Source organism: Ictidomys tridecemlineatus, chromosome 16 (genome assembly GCF_052094955.1).
Source record: "Ictidomys tridecemlineatus isolate mIctTri1 chromosome 16, mIctTri1.hap1, whole genome shotgun sequence".
Lineage (NCBI taxonomy): Eukaryota > Metazoa > Chordata > Mammalia > Rodentia > Sciuridae > Ictidomys > Ictidomys tridecemlineatus.
In genome coordinates, this window is record NC_135492.1 from 40762874 (window position 1) to 40778605 (window position 15732).

The 15732-nt window shown below is 53.5% G+C and overlaps 1 protein-coding gene across 13 annotated transcripts in view; it reads left to right on the forward strand.

Moving 5' to 3' along the window:
• The window catches only part of Atp2b2 (ATPase plasma membrane Ca2+ transporting 2), a 342527-nt gene that overhangs the window by 231688 nt on the left and 95107 nt on the right, over window positions 1-15732 (forward strand). For all 13 annotated transcript variants that reach the window (XM_078033478.1, XM_078033481.1, XM_078033480.1 and 10 more), the window contains one exon: window positions 279-796. In XM_078033478.1, coding sequence (XP_077889604.1) covers window positions 598-796 — 199 coding nt within the window. In that variant the 5' untranslated portion in view covers window positions 279-597. The remainder of the gene's footprint in view (window positions 1-278; window positions 797-15732) is intronic.

Sequence of the window (15732 nt, forward strand, 5' to 3'; positions counted from 1 at the left end):
AAAATTGGGGATCAGGGTGTGTTATGAGGCTCTACCAGGCTGTGTCTTGGGCTGCCCTGTTGAAGGGCATTCGGCGGGAGCTGCTAACCATTCGGGTGTACAGCGTTGCTAGGTGGTTGGGAGTTGTTGAACTAATGCCTGAGTGAGAGTGTATGTGTGTGTGCTCAGTGTGTGTGTGTTACTTGGGGCCATGTATGCACACCTACAGCCTGGATTTTATTGAGCACCTGTCTCAGGAGGACTCCAGTGCCTGACCTACTCTCTGCTTATCCCCACAGGAGCCACCACCCCTGACCATGTAGATGCCAGCTCCAGGTAGCAACATGGACCCCACTGAATGGAGACTCCTGGGTCTACAGCCCTGAGCCCCTCTGGCCCCTGGACCTTGCCCCCCACCTGGGGACACACCTTGGAGCTCACCACTGCTGTTGCCAGCCCACCTCAGCCACCCCCTCCCCCCGGGACCCGGAGTCGGCCACCTGGAGCTGCAGCTGTCCAGTGAGGGTGTGCTGAGAACAGCCACACGCAGCCATCACCCAGAAGCCTCTTGTCCAGTGCTGACCTTTGGGCCCACCCTGAGCAGGGACTTCAGCAAACATGGGTGATATGACCAACAGCGACTTTTACTCCAAAAACCAAAGAAATGAGTCGAGCCATGGGGGTGAGTTTGGGTGCACGTTGGAGGAGCTCCGCTCCCTCATGGAGCTGCGGGGCACAGAGGCTGTGGTCAAGATCAAGGAGACCTACGGGGACACTGAAGCCATCTGCCGGCGCCTCAAGACCTCACCTGTGGAAGGTAAGTGTGGGAGACTTGAACCCAGGGCTGCAGGCCTGGTGGCCACTGGGTTGGCACCAGGGACTCTATTCATAATATTTAGTAGCAGAGATGTGTCAGAAGTGGGCTGAAAATTGCCAGAATTGCCATGCTAGTGTGTTCTAGCTGGGCGTCAGCAACTTTGGAGAGGCCAGGGGAAAGAGCATCATCATCTGGGCTTGGGCAGGAGCCACAGCATTGCAGGTGCATCTGGTTCCAGCTACCCAAGGGAACCCTGTGGCCAGGCTGAAGTCACGTCCTTCTCTTGCAAATCCAGATTCCAGTAGAGGATGGCTGGAGATCTTGGGGCACCTGTGGACTGTGGAACTGCTGGGCAGACAGGGCAGCAAGAAGATGGGCCATGATAGGCAGGGTGACAGATACCCTTGTTTGTCTTTCCCTGAGGGTGAAAGTGGGGTTTTCTTGCAATTGTCAAAATAATCAGGCTTGGGATTTCCAGAGAGAGGCTTTTAGCTCCTAGGGCTTCACAGGAGGGGACCAAAGGTCCCAAAGGCATGGGTCCAAGGCCCTGCCTGACTCTTCCAGTCCTGTGACTTTGCACAAAAACTGCCCTGAGCTTTGGTCTGTTCTCTGTAACATGCCGTCAATGCCTCCTACACAGTGCTTAGTGCAGCGCTAGGTATACAGTAGGTGTTCAGTAAGTATGATTATTCTAGAAGTGGATAACAGTCTGTCCCCCAAATGTAGATCACACCTGGATTGGAGGCAGACAGCAACTAGATTGGAGAAATCTGTCCCCCAGTCCCCATGCCTGGGTACTGCTGGTCACTAATCCTGAACTCATTTCTATAGAGGCTGCGTCATGGGCCCTGCTGCTCAGCTGGGACCCACCAGGGCCAGCCAGACAGTGCAGTGGCCACACATGCCTACTCCCTGCCACACCCTGCAACTCCTGGATGTCTGTGGTCAGGAGGCAAAACTAAGACCTATTCTCATATTGACTGCTCTCAGTGACACTGTGCCTGTAGGATGAGCCCAGGCAGAAGTTTAAAAGTGAATCTCCTCTCGTGGTGCTGTTTGGTCACAATTCAGTGGGAGGGGAGGGAAGAGGGAAGCATCAATTCTAACTCAAGGCCTGAAGATGGCCGATTGTGGCCCTAAGATGGGCACAGGCTCTGCTGGAGGCTCCTGGGTCCCAGTCTTGTGTGACCACAAATCCCTGGCAGAATGGACCATGCTCATCCCACCATCAGGGCGGCACCCTGGCCTGTGAGGAGGCAGAGCTGCCTGAGCAGCCTTTGCCTCTTGACTGGGAACCAGGATATTCCCTTGAGTCAGAAATTCTTGAATATCTCAGGGTCCCAGCTCTTGGGAAAAGCTGAAGGAAGCTGGGATCACTGTCCCCAGGAACAGCCACTGCCTGCCACAGATGGGGTTCCACACCCCCTTGAAACTGGGCCATGGACTCCAAGTTAAGAGATCCACCATCCCCTCCCACAAGAAAAGCTCTTAGGCCCCAGGGAATTGGGCAGTACATGGTCAAGGTCCAGCCCTGTGCAGAGCCAGTGCCAGGTGCCTTCTTTGACACCATCCCCACTCCCCTACTGGGGAGAAGAAGCACCCACAAACCTGAGGGGTGGGCCCTGTCTGCTCTCTGTGCTCTCTGTTCACCCAGCACTGGCCTAAGCCTGATGTAGGAAGGCTCGGGAAGCACCCGGGGAAAACCTAAGATGTGGCCACAGAGTCCCCAGCCCCTGGGAAGCAGCTCAGGCAGCTGATTGGCCAAACATCAGGGGACCAAGAGCAGCAAGGACTCCAGGGCTCACAGGGAGGTGAGGCAGGTGGGCAGCAATGGTCGAGAAGGCTTCCTGGAGGAAGAGGTGTTCATGTTTGGCTGTGGAAGAAATAGAAATAAAGACTATAGTGTGAGCTAGAGCAGCCTGTCTTAGAATTCTGCAGCCTTCTGGCATGCTCAAGAAATTCCTCATTATGTAAAAGCTGATGGAGTCAGTTTTGCCATCTGTAAAACTGAAAGAACGACATCTCTGACTCGCTGTGCCGCCTGCCAGCCATGTACCTCTGGGCCTTTGGTCTGACCTCTCTGGACCTTGGTTTCCTGATTTCTCATGAGGACAGTTGAGAGGAAGATCTTTGAGGAGGAAAGTCCACTGTAGGATTAGCTCAAATTCCTGCTGTCTTGGTCTCTAGAAGGATCTCTTGTTCTAGAAGGATCTCTGGGATATGGCAGGGGTAGGAGTGGGAGAGATCTGGGGAGCAGCAGAAGAGCAGAAGGCTCTAGGTCCCAGACATGGATGGACTGGGTTCAAATCCCAGTTCTGCCACTTGTCCACTGTGGGTCTCTGGGCATGTTCACCAAACTCTCTGTGCCTCCGCTTTTCATCTGTGAAATGGGGATAACAATAGTGATGACCTCCCGGGGTCGTGGTGAGGACAAATTGAGGTGGCTGGGAGTCGTGCAGACATGTCGGTGGTTCTGTGCCAGGATTCAGCCTCAGAGAATAGGCACCTCCACCTCCCTGTCAATAAGATGCGCTGTACACGTTGAATGAGACTAAGCCGAGTGCCCAGGGTCTGTGTGCCCGCTATGTCAGCCCTTCTTGTTATCATCCTGGGAGTCATTATTCTGGAAGAAGCAGTCATAGTCCCCAGAAAGGGTGCAGTGTGCCTCTTTTGGATCCCTGGTCTTCATGTGGAGCAACACTTTGAATTAGACTAGACTGCTCTGCTTCCCTCATGACGCATGCTCCTGAAAGCAGGTGTTTTCCTGTTTTACAAATGAGGATCATGAGGGCCCAGCAGGCTTTGAACCCGGCTCCATACAACTCAAGCTGAGCATGTCCACCTGGGAACAGTCCTCTCTGGTGTCCACTGTTGAGGCAGCCCTGAGTAGAAGGGGGTCACCAGGGACACTTTTCCTTACCTTGACTCTTATATCGCCCTGTTTGAACCTCCCACCATTTAAAGAAATGCTTAGCCTCCAGTCTCAACTCTGACTTAAAAGCCAGGTAGTCTGGGCTGTGCTGGCTCTGGCCACTCCCAACACACCCCGTCACTTCTCTGCTGATGTGAGTCCAGAATTGGCCCCCAAGTCACTCATGCTGCAGGAAACTGCTCAGGCCCTGCATAAATCAGCCGTCCCCTTCACATCCAGCTAAATTTAGGCAGAAAGAACTCTAAAAGTGATGGATGGAGTCTGAAGCCACATCCCACCCACGGCACGGCCTGTTGCACCAAAGAAACTGGTGTTGGATTTTCCACCTGGGGGCCTGACTTGGGTGATGCCTGTTGGGTAACCCTGGCCCGCTCTGTCCTACCTGAGCACCTTTCCTTCCTCATCCACTATGGTTCTAATTGACGTCCTTCCCTTTTCACCTTCTGTTCCCTTCCCTTCCACACTCTTCCAGCCTGGGGCAGTAAAGTTGCAGTCTTGAGGGGCTTCTCTCTGAGGGGCACTGAGAGAGTTAAATCCAAGCTCTCTGGGCCCCAGGTGACGTCTCTGTGAAATGGGCATGATAACAGTCCCCGCCCAGGCGACCAACAAGGCGGGTTTATGAAGCTTGTTCCTATTACACCCAAACATTTCTTTGAAAAACAAAATGCCTGGGCCCCACCCCCATGAAAGAGGCCATCAGATATGACAGTGTCCAGTGCAGGGTCACCGTGCTCTCGGTGGCACAAACATGGGTGGCCGGTTTGGGGGCCAGTCCCCAGAACCTAGTTCAGTGCCCAGGGGCATAAGAAAGATTCATAGAAAGAAGGAAGGAAGGAAAAGAGAAAAAAAAAAAAAGAAGAAGAAGACAGGGTGTCCTGGCATGTCTTGCTGCCCAGGACGGAAGCTGCAGGCCAGAGACAGGACACAGGACACCCAGTGTCACCCACGGGACAGTTGGCTTCAGTTCCCCAGGGCCCCGTGTGGTGCGGCCCTGAGCCACACAGCTGGGTGGCCCTCAGCCTTCACTTCCTAAACTTGCACCTTGGGCTGTCAGAAGGGATGGCTCAGACAGGGCCCTGTCAGGTGTCCACCACTCTGTTTCCTGCTGGGGACGATCAAAGGGTCAAAGAAGACGGGGCAGTGAGGGGTGGGTGGGAACTGGATACTGCCGTGTGTTGCGAAACGGAACCTCTGGTTAATTTTGCATGAATCCCACAGCTGCCCAGGTGAGGGGGGAGAGAGAAAGGGGTTCGGCCTGGGCAGGAGGCAGAGCACAGAAGGTGGCTGCTTCGTGTCACATACGCTATTAAAGGAGAATGCCCCTGAGGCCGGCAGCACCCCATCATCCACGTACCCTGGCCAGCTGGGCACCAGGGAGGCTGTGGGGCAGTGAGCCGGGACCTCTGTGTGCACAGTTCTCCATGTTTTCTGTCTCCCCATGGACCACTGGGCCCCAGCTCTCGGCTCAGCAGGTCCTGGCAAGGTGAGGTGGGGCTGCTGAGATGCAGCCTCTAGGTAGGGAAAGGGGGGGACTCCTCCCCATTCCCTGGGGGCTCCATATAAAGTGGCCCAGGCTTCTTTCTAAGGCTTTGAACTCTGTCAGGCCTGGGGGGAAAATGATTCTCCCAAGTATTTCAAGAGGCTGAGCAAAGCTAGCCACCTTCTCAAATAAATGTGGGGGTGAAGGAAGAGAAGGCACAAAGCCTAGGGAGGTATCTCCGTCTCACCTCTGTCACTAAGTAGGTTTGTCAGACTCTTGCAACCTGTTTTCTTCTCTCTGAAATGAGATTTGGGCCACTTTCAGTGAGTTGAAAATGTTGTGAAAGTATTCTGCAAAAGAATAGGCTTGTATTTACTGGGCACTTCTATCCACTAGGGTTCTATTGAACAGAAACCCATCTTAAACTGACTTATGAAAAAAGGAATGTTCTGGGCTGTGAGTGGGGTCTCAGAAATGGCTTAGATATGGCTGAGGAACAAAAGTAGCATTTAGGAATGCCAGAGTTAGCATGACCATCGGTGTCACCAGCCAAACTATGACAGTGTTAACAATTACACCAGGGCAATAGGCATCCGCTGAGCCTCATCAGGCAGGGGAGTGTCACAGCAGTGAGGAGGCTGACTTTGTGGCGGTTCTAATCCTGTTTTCAACTTCTTACCCAGCTGTAGAATGTCAGACCAGTTCTCTAACTGCACTGCCTCGGTTTCCTCATCTGTAACCCGGGGTTATAACAGGTCCTCTTTCATAATATTGCCATAAAGATTCAAGTGTCAGCTTCATGCCTGGCACTCGGTAGGTGCTATATCAGCATAAGCTGTGGACATTATTCTCCTCTTCTGGGAACTCTCTGGGTGACTTTACAGGACACGTTGGGTTTTAATAGTGGAGAGAGAAAGGCAGTGTATCTGGGTGCATCCTTGGATTTGAGCAATGCAAGGGAGTCTGTAGGTTTAAAATAAAAATAACGTGTCAGCCTCATATCAGCAACTCATACACACCCCACCACCGCTGCCAGCATGGGAAAAAAAGTCCCTTAAAAGCAGCTTGATATGAAGGTTTGATGAATCACGTGTAGAAGCATTCCAGAATGCCACCCACACATCTTTAATAAAATAAACCCACGAGTCGATCAATACATGCTATGCATTGTCCCAGGCAAACCGTCTGAAGGTCAGGAGGTGGCAGGGGAGGGCACAGAATGGTTAGAGAAAGTGCACCCTACAGCTGACCTGTGGGCTTCCATGTTGGTCCAGCAGAATGAGGGACCTTCACTGCCCACGAGCGATGTGGCTTGGCCTGGCAGGTACTTTGTGCAGCCAGGCACTCGGGGAGGTAGTGGAGGAGATGTGTGGGGGAGGATTTTCAAAGGACCTCACCTTAGACAGACCCACCATGCAAAAAGCCCATGTCCCAAGTCTGCTGATGGCTGTCATTTACTGTGCACAGACATATCAGGGCCACGCCCTTCTAGCACATCCTTGATGCAGGGTCCTGAGCAGGAAACAAAGGCTTGAAGAGGATGGGGCCTGATTCTTATGGTGAAGACACCATCATTTGGCAGAATAGATGTGCACCAAACAGTGGGTGCCCAGGGTGTGCTCCGAAAAAGAGAAAGAATGAGAAATTTGACTTTAAATCGCAGGATCCCAGGTCCTTGAACAAGTCACTTGCTTCTCTGAGCCTCAGTTTCCTTATCTGTAAATCATGTGACGCTAACACCCACCTCCCAGAGCTGCTGGATGTAGGCATTCAATAAGCACCCCCAGGGCTGCCCCCTTATTCTAACACGGCAAGCAGTAACGGAGGCAGACACAAATTGGTTGAACAAGTACGTTGTGCATCTACTATGTGCAGGTTTGGGTGACATGTCCCCTTCTGGGAAGGGATCTTTGGATCCCACTCCTGGGGAGCAGTGTCTGCATGATGTGACTTGCACCTGGAACAGGTGGGGAGGTGAGGATGGGCCGCATCAACACAGTGCTACTCCACCAAGGGGGAAAGGGAGTCAGACAGGAAGCCACTCCAAGGGTGCAGGGGACGGCAGGAGTCCATAGGAAAGAGGGGAGCCAGGATCTCAGCCCAGCCACAGGGAAGGAGACGGGATCCCCCTCCAGGATCCCCTGCCCCAGAGTTTCCTACAGATCCCCAGGAAAGGGGGTGTTGAGGTGCAAAGGCATCATGTCACATGATGTCCCTCTCATCCCCATGTCACTGAGCTTACAGAGAAAGAAACCAAGGCCCAGAGCACCTCCATTAAAAATGGGCCTAGACAGGAGCAGTCCCCAGGTTGTCTGGTCCCTAAATGTGCACCCACCATCTCCTCAACCCAGTGTCTGCTGTTGACAAAAATAACTACAGCAAGAGAGAACGAGGGGAAGGTCGGAGGGCACCATTTCTGACTGATGGGGGACAAAATAGGGAGAGGTGTCCCTAGTGAGGCCTTGAAGGACAGGGAGGAGCTGGGTGTGCAGCAAGGGGGAGAGAAGTCCAGTCTCAGGGGGAGCACAGGGGCACAGGCCCTGGGCTGAGAACTGGGGTAGCCTAGGGAGGAGTGAGGAACTCATTGCTCCTGGAGCCTGGGACCCATCTCAAAGGGCAGAGGGCCCCAGCCATGGACTGTGGGGTGGGGGGGGCGGTGGTACTGGGGATTGAACCCAGGGGCACTCAACCACTGAGCCACATCCCCAGCCCTTTTAATATTTTATTTAGAGACAGGGTCTCACTGAGTTGCTTAGAGCCTCAATATGTTGCTGAGGCTGGCTTGGAACTCACAATCCTCCTGCCTCAGCCTCCAGAGCTGCTGGGATTGCAGGTGTGCACCACTGCACCTGGCTTAGTTTTTGAAAATATTCTGAGCAGAAGAATTTTGGTAAGACTAGAAAAAAATGCCAAACTAGAGTATCTACAAGCCCAGATCGGATTCTGGATCATAGGAGTCCTCAGAGTGCCTCCATTCTTACATCTGTGAGATGGAGAAGATAATTTCCAGCTCCCAGGGCCCTTACTTACTGTGCATTAGATGAGAGACACGTGGTGGGCCTGGCTCACAGTGGGACCTTAAGGGACTTCCATCTTGCAGCTGCCCCACCCTGAGCACAGTCTAGCCACATGTGCTGGGTCCCAGAGGGATGAATGTGCCTGGGCAGGAAAAGGGTGCTCGGGCCATCCCCTGTGCTTAGATATGGACGATGGGGAAGAGGCAGGGACCTGCCTGACATTGGCCCTTAGTGACTAAGACCCTATCCTCCTCCATTCTGAGCCTCTGTCCCTCCATCTGCAAAATACAGAGTGTAGGTGGGTCTGGAAGGGTCTGAGGCCCCTCCAGGCTCAGACATTCTAGAATTGTGAGACTCTCCACCTCAGGACCCCAGCAGTGCACACATCAGACTGGTCCAGTCGAGAAAACCCGTGACCTGGAAGCCTTGGGCTTTGGCAAAAGTCCCATCACAGCCTGGGCCAGGGCGGTGCCCTAGTCCCTGCGCCCCACAGCTCTGCCCAGCAGCCTTTCCCTACCAGGTGACTTTGGGGTCTGGCTTAGTCCCTGATGTGCTGCTCCAACAGAACACCTAGGACAGGAAAACTCACAAGGAATGGAGATGTGTGTCTTACAGTTCTGGAAACTGGGAAGGTCAAGGTCACGGGTCATCTGGCAAAGGCCTTCTTGTTGCATCATCCCAAGGGGAGGCCGAAGGGGGTGAGAGCACGGGAACGTGCCTGAGAGACGAGGAAGAGGCAAAGCAAGCCCCCGCACCTTAATGGCATTCATCCATGAATCACCTCTTAAAGGACCCACCTCTGAACACTGTTGCATTAGGGATTGAGCTGCCCACACAGGAACTTTGGGGACACATTCGGTTCAGAGCTGGCCCTCCCCTTGATGGCTCCCAAGGCCTGGACTTGGCAGCTGACCAGCCCATGGGCATTTCCTGGCAACAGAAACTGCGGCCTGGACCCTAGTTTTCAATTTCCTCCCCCAGGCTCAGTTTCCTCACCCATCGCATGGCTAAGGGGTGAGACTTGTCCTCAGGAACTGCAGCCTGGACCACTCTGATGTCAGTGTGACTTCCGCTGTGCACCCCAGGCCTCGTTCAAGACAGCTGGAACAGCCTGTCCCTCCAGGCCCGCCTGTCACCTGAGAGGCCCAGACAGGGAGGGTGAGATACTTATACATGCCCCTCGCCTCCCAGCGGTTACCTTACTCCTCCTGGTGCAGCCCAGGCCCCCGCTGAGGTTTCAGGCCCAACGTTATTTATAGTCCGTGGAAATGAGCACCTCAGCCGGCGGCTCCCTGGTACCCACCTGCCCCTACCAGCCTCCGCCCCAAAGAGAGGGTCCCCTGCAAAGTCCTGAGGTCCACAAAATGACCCTTGTATGACTGCAAGGCCCCGCTTCTCTTGTGAAAAAGCTTTGGACGTGTCACCGAGTTGAGAGACAGGAGCCAGCTTTTCTGGCTGGGGGACCCAGGAGGGCTGCACGGAGGAGGCGGCATTAGAACTAAAGCATTTGAAAGGTCAATGGGGTTTGCCATGAGGCACGGCACTCCAGACAGAAGGGACGGTAGGGACGAAGGCACAGAGGCAAGAAAGAAGGGGATGTGAAAGAAAGAACAGCTCCTTGTGTTTGGCCAGGCTTTGGAGCAGAGGGTATAGAGAAGTGATGATAATCAAGAGTGATTGAGCTTTATTTAGAGATGTCTCAGACACTGTTCTAAAATCTGGGCACACATCATTACCTCCTTTCACCTCCCAACAACCACAGGAGGTAAGTGCAAGTTGCATCACCTCCCTTGTTATGAACAAGGAAACTGAGGCACAGAGAAGTTAAATCACCTGCCTGAGGTCACACAGCTAATGAGTGGAGGAACTAGATATAAATCCAGGCAGGCAACTTCTGATCCCATGTTAGAAACCTCTGTAAACAGATGTGATTATTGCTCAGAAAGTTTGGGCCTAAATTGAGGCAAACGGGAGCCCCTGAAGGTTCTGGAGCAGAGGAGTCATGTGGCTAAGCCAGCTGGTGGTGAGTGTGGTTGGGAAGGAGACACCCCTGTGAGAAGGGAGGAGCAGGCATTTGAAAGAGAGAGATCATGGCTGAACCTGGGCTGGGGTGACAGAGAGGAGGGACTGTGAGTGTGAAGCAGCAGGACTCACACCATGAGTGGGGGTCAAGGGGGACAGAGGTGTCAACCTGGAAGCAGTTTGCAAGACAGAGAGGAGCACAGTGTGAGGCCAGATGGAAGGTCTGTGGCTCGGCACTGTGCATTTGCAGAGGCTGGGCCTGGAGGTGGAACATCTTGTGACAAAGATGATTGTGGAGGAGTCCCCTCTCTACAGTCTCCAGGCTGCAGAGGAGGCCAGCCACGGGAGGGCAGGGTTCTGCATGCCTCCCCACTACTCGGCCCTGCCCACTACAGAGTATAGTCCCTACATGTGCAACAGGAGATTCAGCAGGGGCACTTGTTAAGGACGGGTGTGGCACTCAAGTGTGGCATGATCAGGGTGTCCGACGCTGGACTGGCATTCAACTAGACAAGGCAACTGAGAAAGTAAGAAAGAGAGAGTCTTTGCTGAGGCGGGCAGGCTGTTGGATGAGCCCTTGGGAGCCCTGTGCAGCCAGAACAGCAGAACAGCACTCCCTGGAGCCGCCCCCCCCCCCATACTGCAGCTCAGCCCCATCCAGGCAGCTGGGAAGAGAGCCAGGGGACTCACGGATCCCTGGAACCACAGGTCTGGATGAGCCCTCCGGGGCCACTTTCTCCTGCAATCCCAGGGCACACATGGACAGAAGGAGGCCTGGGACAGAAGGAACTTGCCCCAGCACACAGTAGGTAAGGGCCCCAGCCCAGGAGGGTCATCCCTGGACTTGTGAAGGGGGCTGAGCCCCCTCCTCTGTGGTCTCCATGGCAGCCTTTGGGTCCCCTCTCCTCTCCCCGCTGCCTGTCCCTCTACTAGTGTTCCAGGGAGCTACACAAAAGTACCCCAGACCAGGTGGCTTAGGAGCAGCAGGGGATCCTCAGTGCTGGAGGCTGAGCCCAGGAGATCAGCGGGGGCTTCAGAGGGAGTGTTTGTGTCCCCCAGAGTTCACTGCTAAGCCCCAGCCCCTGGAGTGACAGTATTTGAAGGTGGGACTTTGGGTACTGGGTAGGTCCTGCGGGCAGAGGCTCGTGAATGGGATCAGCACCTTGATAAAAGAAGCCCTTCCCTTCTGTTGGGTGAGGACACAGCTCAAAAATGGGGTCTATGAACCAGGAAGTAGGCCCTCACCAGACCCCAAGACCTGAACCTAGGACTCCCAGCCTCCAGAACCACCAGAAGGAAGTTTCTGTTGTCTACAAGCCTCACAGCCTGTGGTTTCTGTTAACACGGACCAAGACGGCGGGCCAGACTCATACGGTGGATCACCATGATGGCCTCCTCTTAACTGGGTAACTGTTCACCTCTACAGTGACCCTGCTCCCCCGTGCAATCGCAGGTACTACAAAGTAGCCATGCAGCATGACAGTTAAGACACAGACGTCCCTGGGTCTGAATCCAGCTGCGCCACTTACTAGCCATGTTGTGCCAAGCAAATGATGTCACCTCTCAGGTCCCGTGTACTCGCCTGTGAAATTGCCCTCATTCCTGCGCTGTTGAAAGGCATAAATGAGCTGGTGCACATCATAACACACTTAGCCCAGGAAGCACATCAGAGATGGAAATTGCCATTGTTATTATCGTCATCGACAGGATCATCCTGGACATCATATGGGTTCAGTTGAAGTCCAGAGAGGGAAAGGTCTTGCCCAAGCTCACACAGCCACCTGGTACAGAACCAGACAGAACTCGGGTCTCCTGACCCAGAGTCACAGATTTTGTAATCACATCCCTGTGTGATGTTAAGGGGCAGGGGAGATAACAATGTCTGAATGCCCTACATGAAGAGAAGCATTGAGTCCCTTTCAGTTACTCCACGGGCCTATTAGAACCACCCAGAAAACAATTGTCACACTGAGCACAAAGCACCATAGATGAGGCTGGTGAAATAGCATAACGATAAAAATAGTGGGGTTCGGTGTTGTGGTGCCAACAACGACAGCAACTCCCTAAGGACAGAGGCAAGGAAAAGAGACGGGCAGAAAACTTCTAGAACGCACCTGTGTTGGGACAGCAGATGCCATCGGAATGACGGTTTTTCCTCTCAGCTTCTCTTTCTGCCCTGGTGGTGATGTCTTCACAGGGGGTCCCCTGAGGCTGCTGGTTGTAGGCTGGCTGCTCAGTGTCATGGAGACCGTGGAGGATGGTGGAAGTGTTCTCCCCAAATGGAGCAAAGTCTGGGAAAACTAGCTCAGGTTTTCAGAAGGAAACTGACGTATGCATTGATCGGTGGCAGGACTGGCAGAGCAAGTGTCCCTTGGGGGAGTTTGGGGATGGAAGCAATCTGCTCCAGCTATCTTGGGTCCTGGTGTCACTCAGGATTCCCAGTGGCACCATGCTGGTAGATGTCGGAAACCCAGCCCGCTGACCCTTTATGCGGGAGGAGTCCCCATTTGTAGTGTGTGTGGTGTAAATTCTGCCAGCATGGTTCCAAGGTGACATTGGTAAACATGGAGTTGGGAAGAGATGCATAGCACCATATGATATTCCAGAGGATCAATCATTGTAAAATTTACTAAAACAATTAGGAAGTGACGTGTAGAGGGTGTCTATTGCCTTTTAAAGTATAATTTACGTAATTATAACTTTATAACATTGAATTCTAATGATGGCTGTAATTAACAATCAGTTCACAAAATACCTAGAAATTTAACCAGCAGGTGAAGGCTGACTGCAACCAATCATTAACTCCATATCCAGGGGGAGAGCATCTCTGGGAGGTGATTGGCTCAGCCTGATGACCCTCCCACCCTTAGGACAGAAAGGTGGAGACATCTTGATTGACAGCCACCAAGAATCTTCACAGTAGGGGAGACCTAACCTCAAAGAGCAAAGAGGTGTGCCCCTGGACAGCCAAAAACAACATTTTTTTTTCCTCTTCTAGATGATTTCTTTAAGTTGTACTTTTTTTTCTTTTATGCTATCTCTATTTTTAAAAATTCCTAATTACTTGAAGTCCCAGAATCCTTATAAAGAATCCCAGAGCTGGACATCGTGCCTGTTATCCCAGCAACTCAGAAGGCTGAGGCAGGAGGATCCCAAGTTCAAAGCCAGCCTCAGCAACTTAGCAAGGTGCTAAACAACTCAGTGAGACCCTGTTCTCAAAATAAAAATTAAAAAGGGTTGGGGATGTGGCTCAATGGTTAAGTGCCCCAGAGTTCAATCCCTAGTACAATAAAAAGAGGGGTCCAGGGCGTTATCCAGAGAACAGCAAACCAAGGACCCAGCCAGGAGAGGCACAGGGGCTCCGAGCAGCCCTGCCCACCCCCAGTCTAGCCCTCTACCTTCCCCAGGAGTGGAAGAGAATAAGCTAACTTTTCTAATTGCCCCCTGTCTTGCTGCCTGGGTGGCCTGGGTGTCCACACTTAGAGGTCCACCTGTCCCTGAAAGAACATAGATGCCCCCGGTTGAAGGGTCTCTTAGGGCAGAGTCTCCTTAGTACCCATAATGACAGATGAGCCTGAGTGGGAATCGCAGGGGTCCTCAGATGGTGGGAAGAGCCCCTAAAGACTCGAGTTTCCTACCACATACCGGCAGGTGGCATGCTGGGCCCGGTGCGTCCCTGACCTCCCAGGAACTCCCTTGCCCTCTGGGAAGACCCAGGTCTCAGATGGCCAGGGTGAAGAATCAGATGCCAACTGCAAACCTCACCCCACCTGCTGCCTCCTTAATGAGGCTCATCTGGTGGCCAGCAGAGGCTGGGGATCTGATTTAGGAAGAGAACCAAGGCCAGGTGCTGCTGCATCCCTCAGGAACAGCCCCGTTACACCCACAGCTGCCACACCTCAGCAGGAGATCCCTGCTAACTCCATTTTGCAGTTGAGGAAACGGAGACACAGAGATGTTGACTGACTTGCCCAGGTCACACAGCTGCGGGAATGAAACGCAGACCTGGGTGAAGCCAGCCATCTGTCAAAAGAGGATGAGGCTCTGGCTCAGAAGCCTGGGAGTTTTTAGAGGCTCCAAGGCACACATCAGGCCCAGATACGAGACCGAAGGCCCAGGGCTGGTCTGTCAGGACCTGGCACTGTTGGGAGAAAGAGCCAAGTCCCAAGAGGCCAGTGAGTATTCAATAAAGAAAAAGAGGTCACAGACTTTGGCCAGTCCCTGGGGAATGGACATGTGGGGAGAGCCCTGGGTGCCCCCTATTGCAGGGGGAAAAAAATCCCCACAGAGGCCAGCTGTTGAGTGATGGGGGCAGCTTTGTGTATTCCCACACTTTAGCTCAACTCCTGAAGGGCTAAAGGGCTTCCCTTTGACTTGAGAGGGGCGGCTCAGCACATGCCATGCACACCAGGCTTTGGAATTTTCTACCTGTCAAATCTGAGGTGGTTTCATTTGCCTCTGAACCCCCAGCAGGGACTCAGGAGCGAGTGTGTGCCCTGGAGGTGCACAGGCATGAGCTAAGGACCCCCATGTCCCCTCACCCACTCCCAGAACCCCAGCTCAGCTTTGGGGGGGACATGAGACATCAGACGCTGCAGCCTTGGCCAAGGGCAACAGTGACATCTCTGCCTCTGTCCCCGTGCACACCCTAACCAGACTCCCCTTGTTCTTCCTTCTGTCCCTGATGAGGAAAGCTTTGTCCCTTTGACTCCCGTGAAAGTGGAGTCCTGGGGGAAGATCCCCAGCCCCAGAGCAAGTGTGACCTGAACTAGCAGAGGCACGCCCCCTGCAGGCCCCTTGTCAGCCTCGGGGACATAGAAACTGAGCAAGATTGGCTTCCAGCAGGAAGCTGCAGCTTCCTCTTGAAGTCCTGGGAGGTCTAATTACCCAGACACCCGGAGAATGTGGAGCACCCAGCACCGGGCGTTTGAAATAATCGGGTTTTTGAGGGCTGTCGTTAATGGGAGGCCGGGCTGCAGAACTGTCCCTGTCATGTTCTGGCTCCCCAGGACTGCGGGCTGTTTGATCTGGAACTGCCAGCTTTCCCACTGCCCCACCCCCTAAGGCTTCCTAAACTGTCCTAACAAGTCCCAAGTCAGGAGCCAGCCCGGCTTCAGGCCTGTAATGCGGAAAGTGTCCTGCGCGCTGGGGGACAGAGGAGGCGCACTTTGTCGTGGCCTCTCCTCTCAGTATTATCCCCATTTACAGACGAGGATGTGGAGCACAGAGAGCCCAAAGTCACGCACCTACAGGTCACAGAGGTGAGATCTGAGCCAGGCCTGCCCGGGTCAGGACCCGCTCCCAGTCAGTTCCTGTCCCCCTGAGATCTCACACGGTTTTCTCTCCCTATTAGGTGCCTTTAAACCTCAGAAACTGTTGGGGCATGTCATGCCAGCTCCCTTCTGAAGTTTCGCCCCTGAAAAGTGCCATGGATGGTGGCTTTTTCCTAGCATGTTTTCCACTAATGAATATTTTGATGATTTTT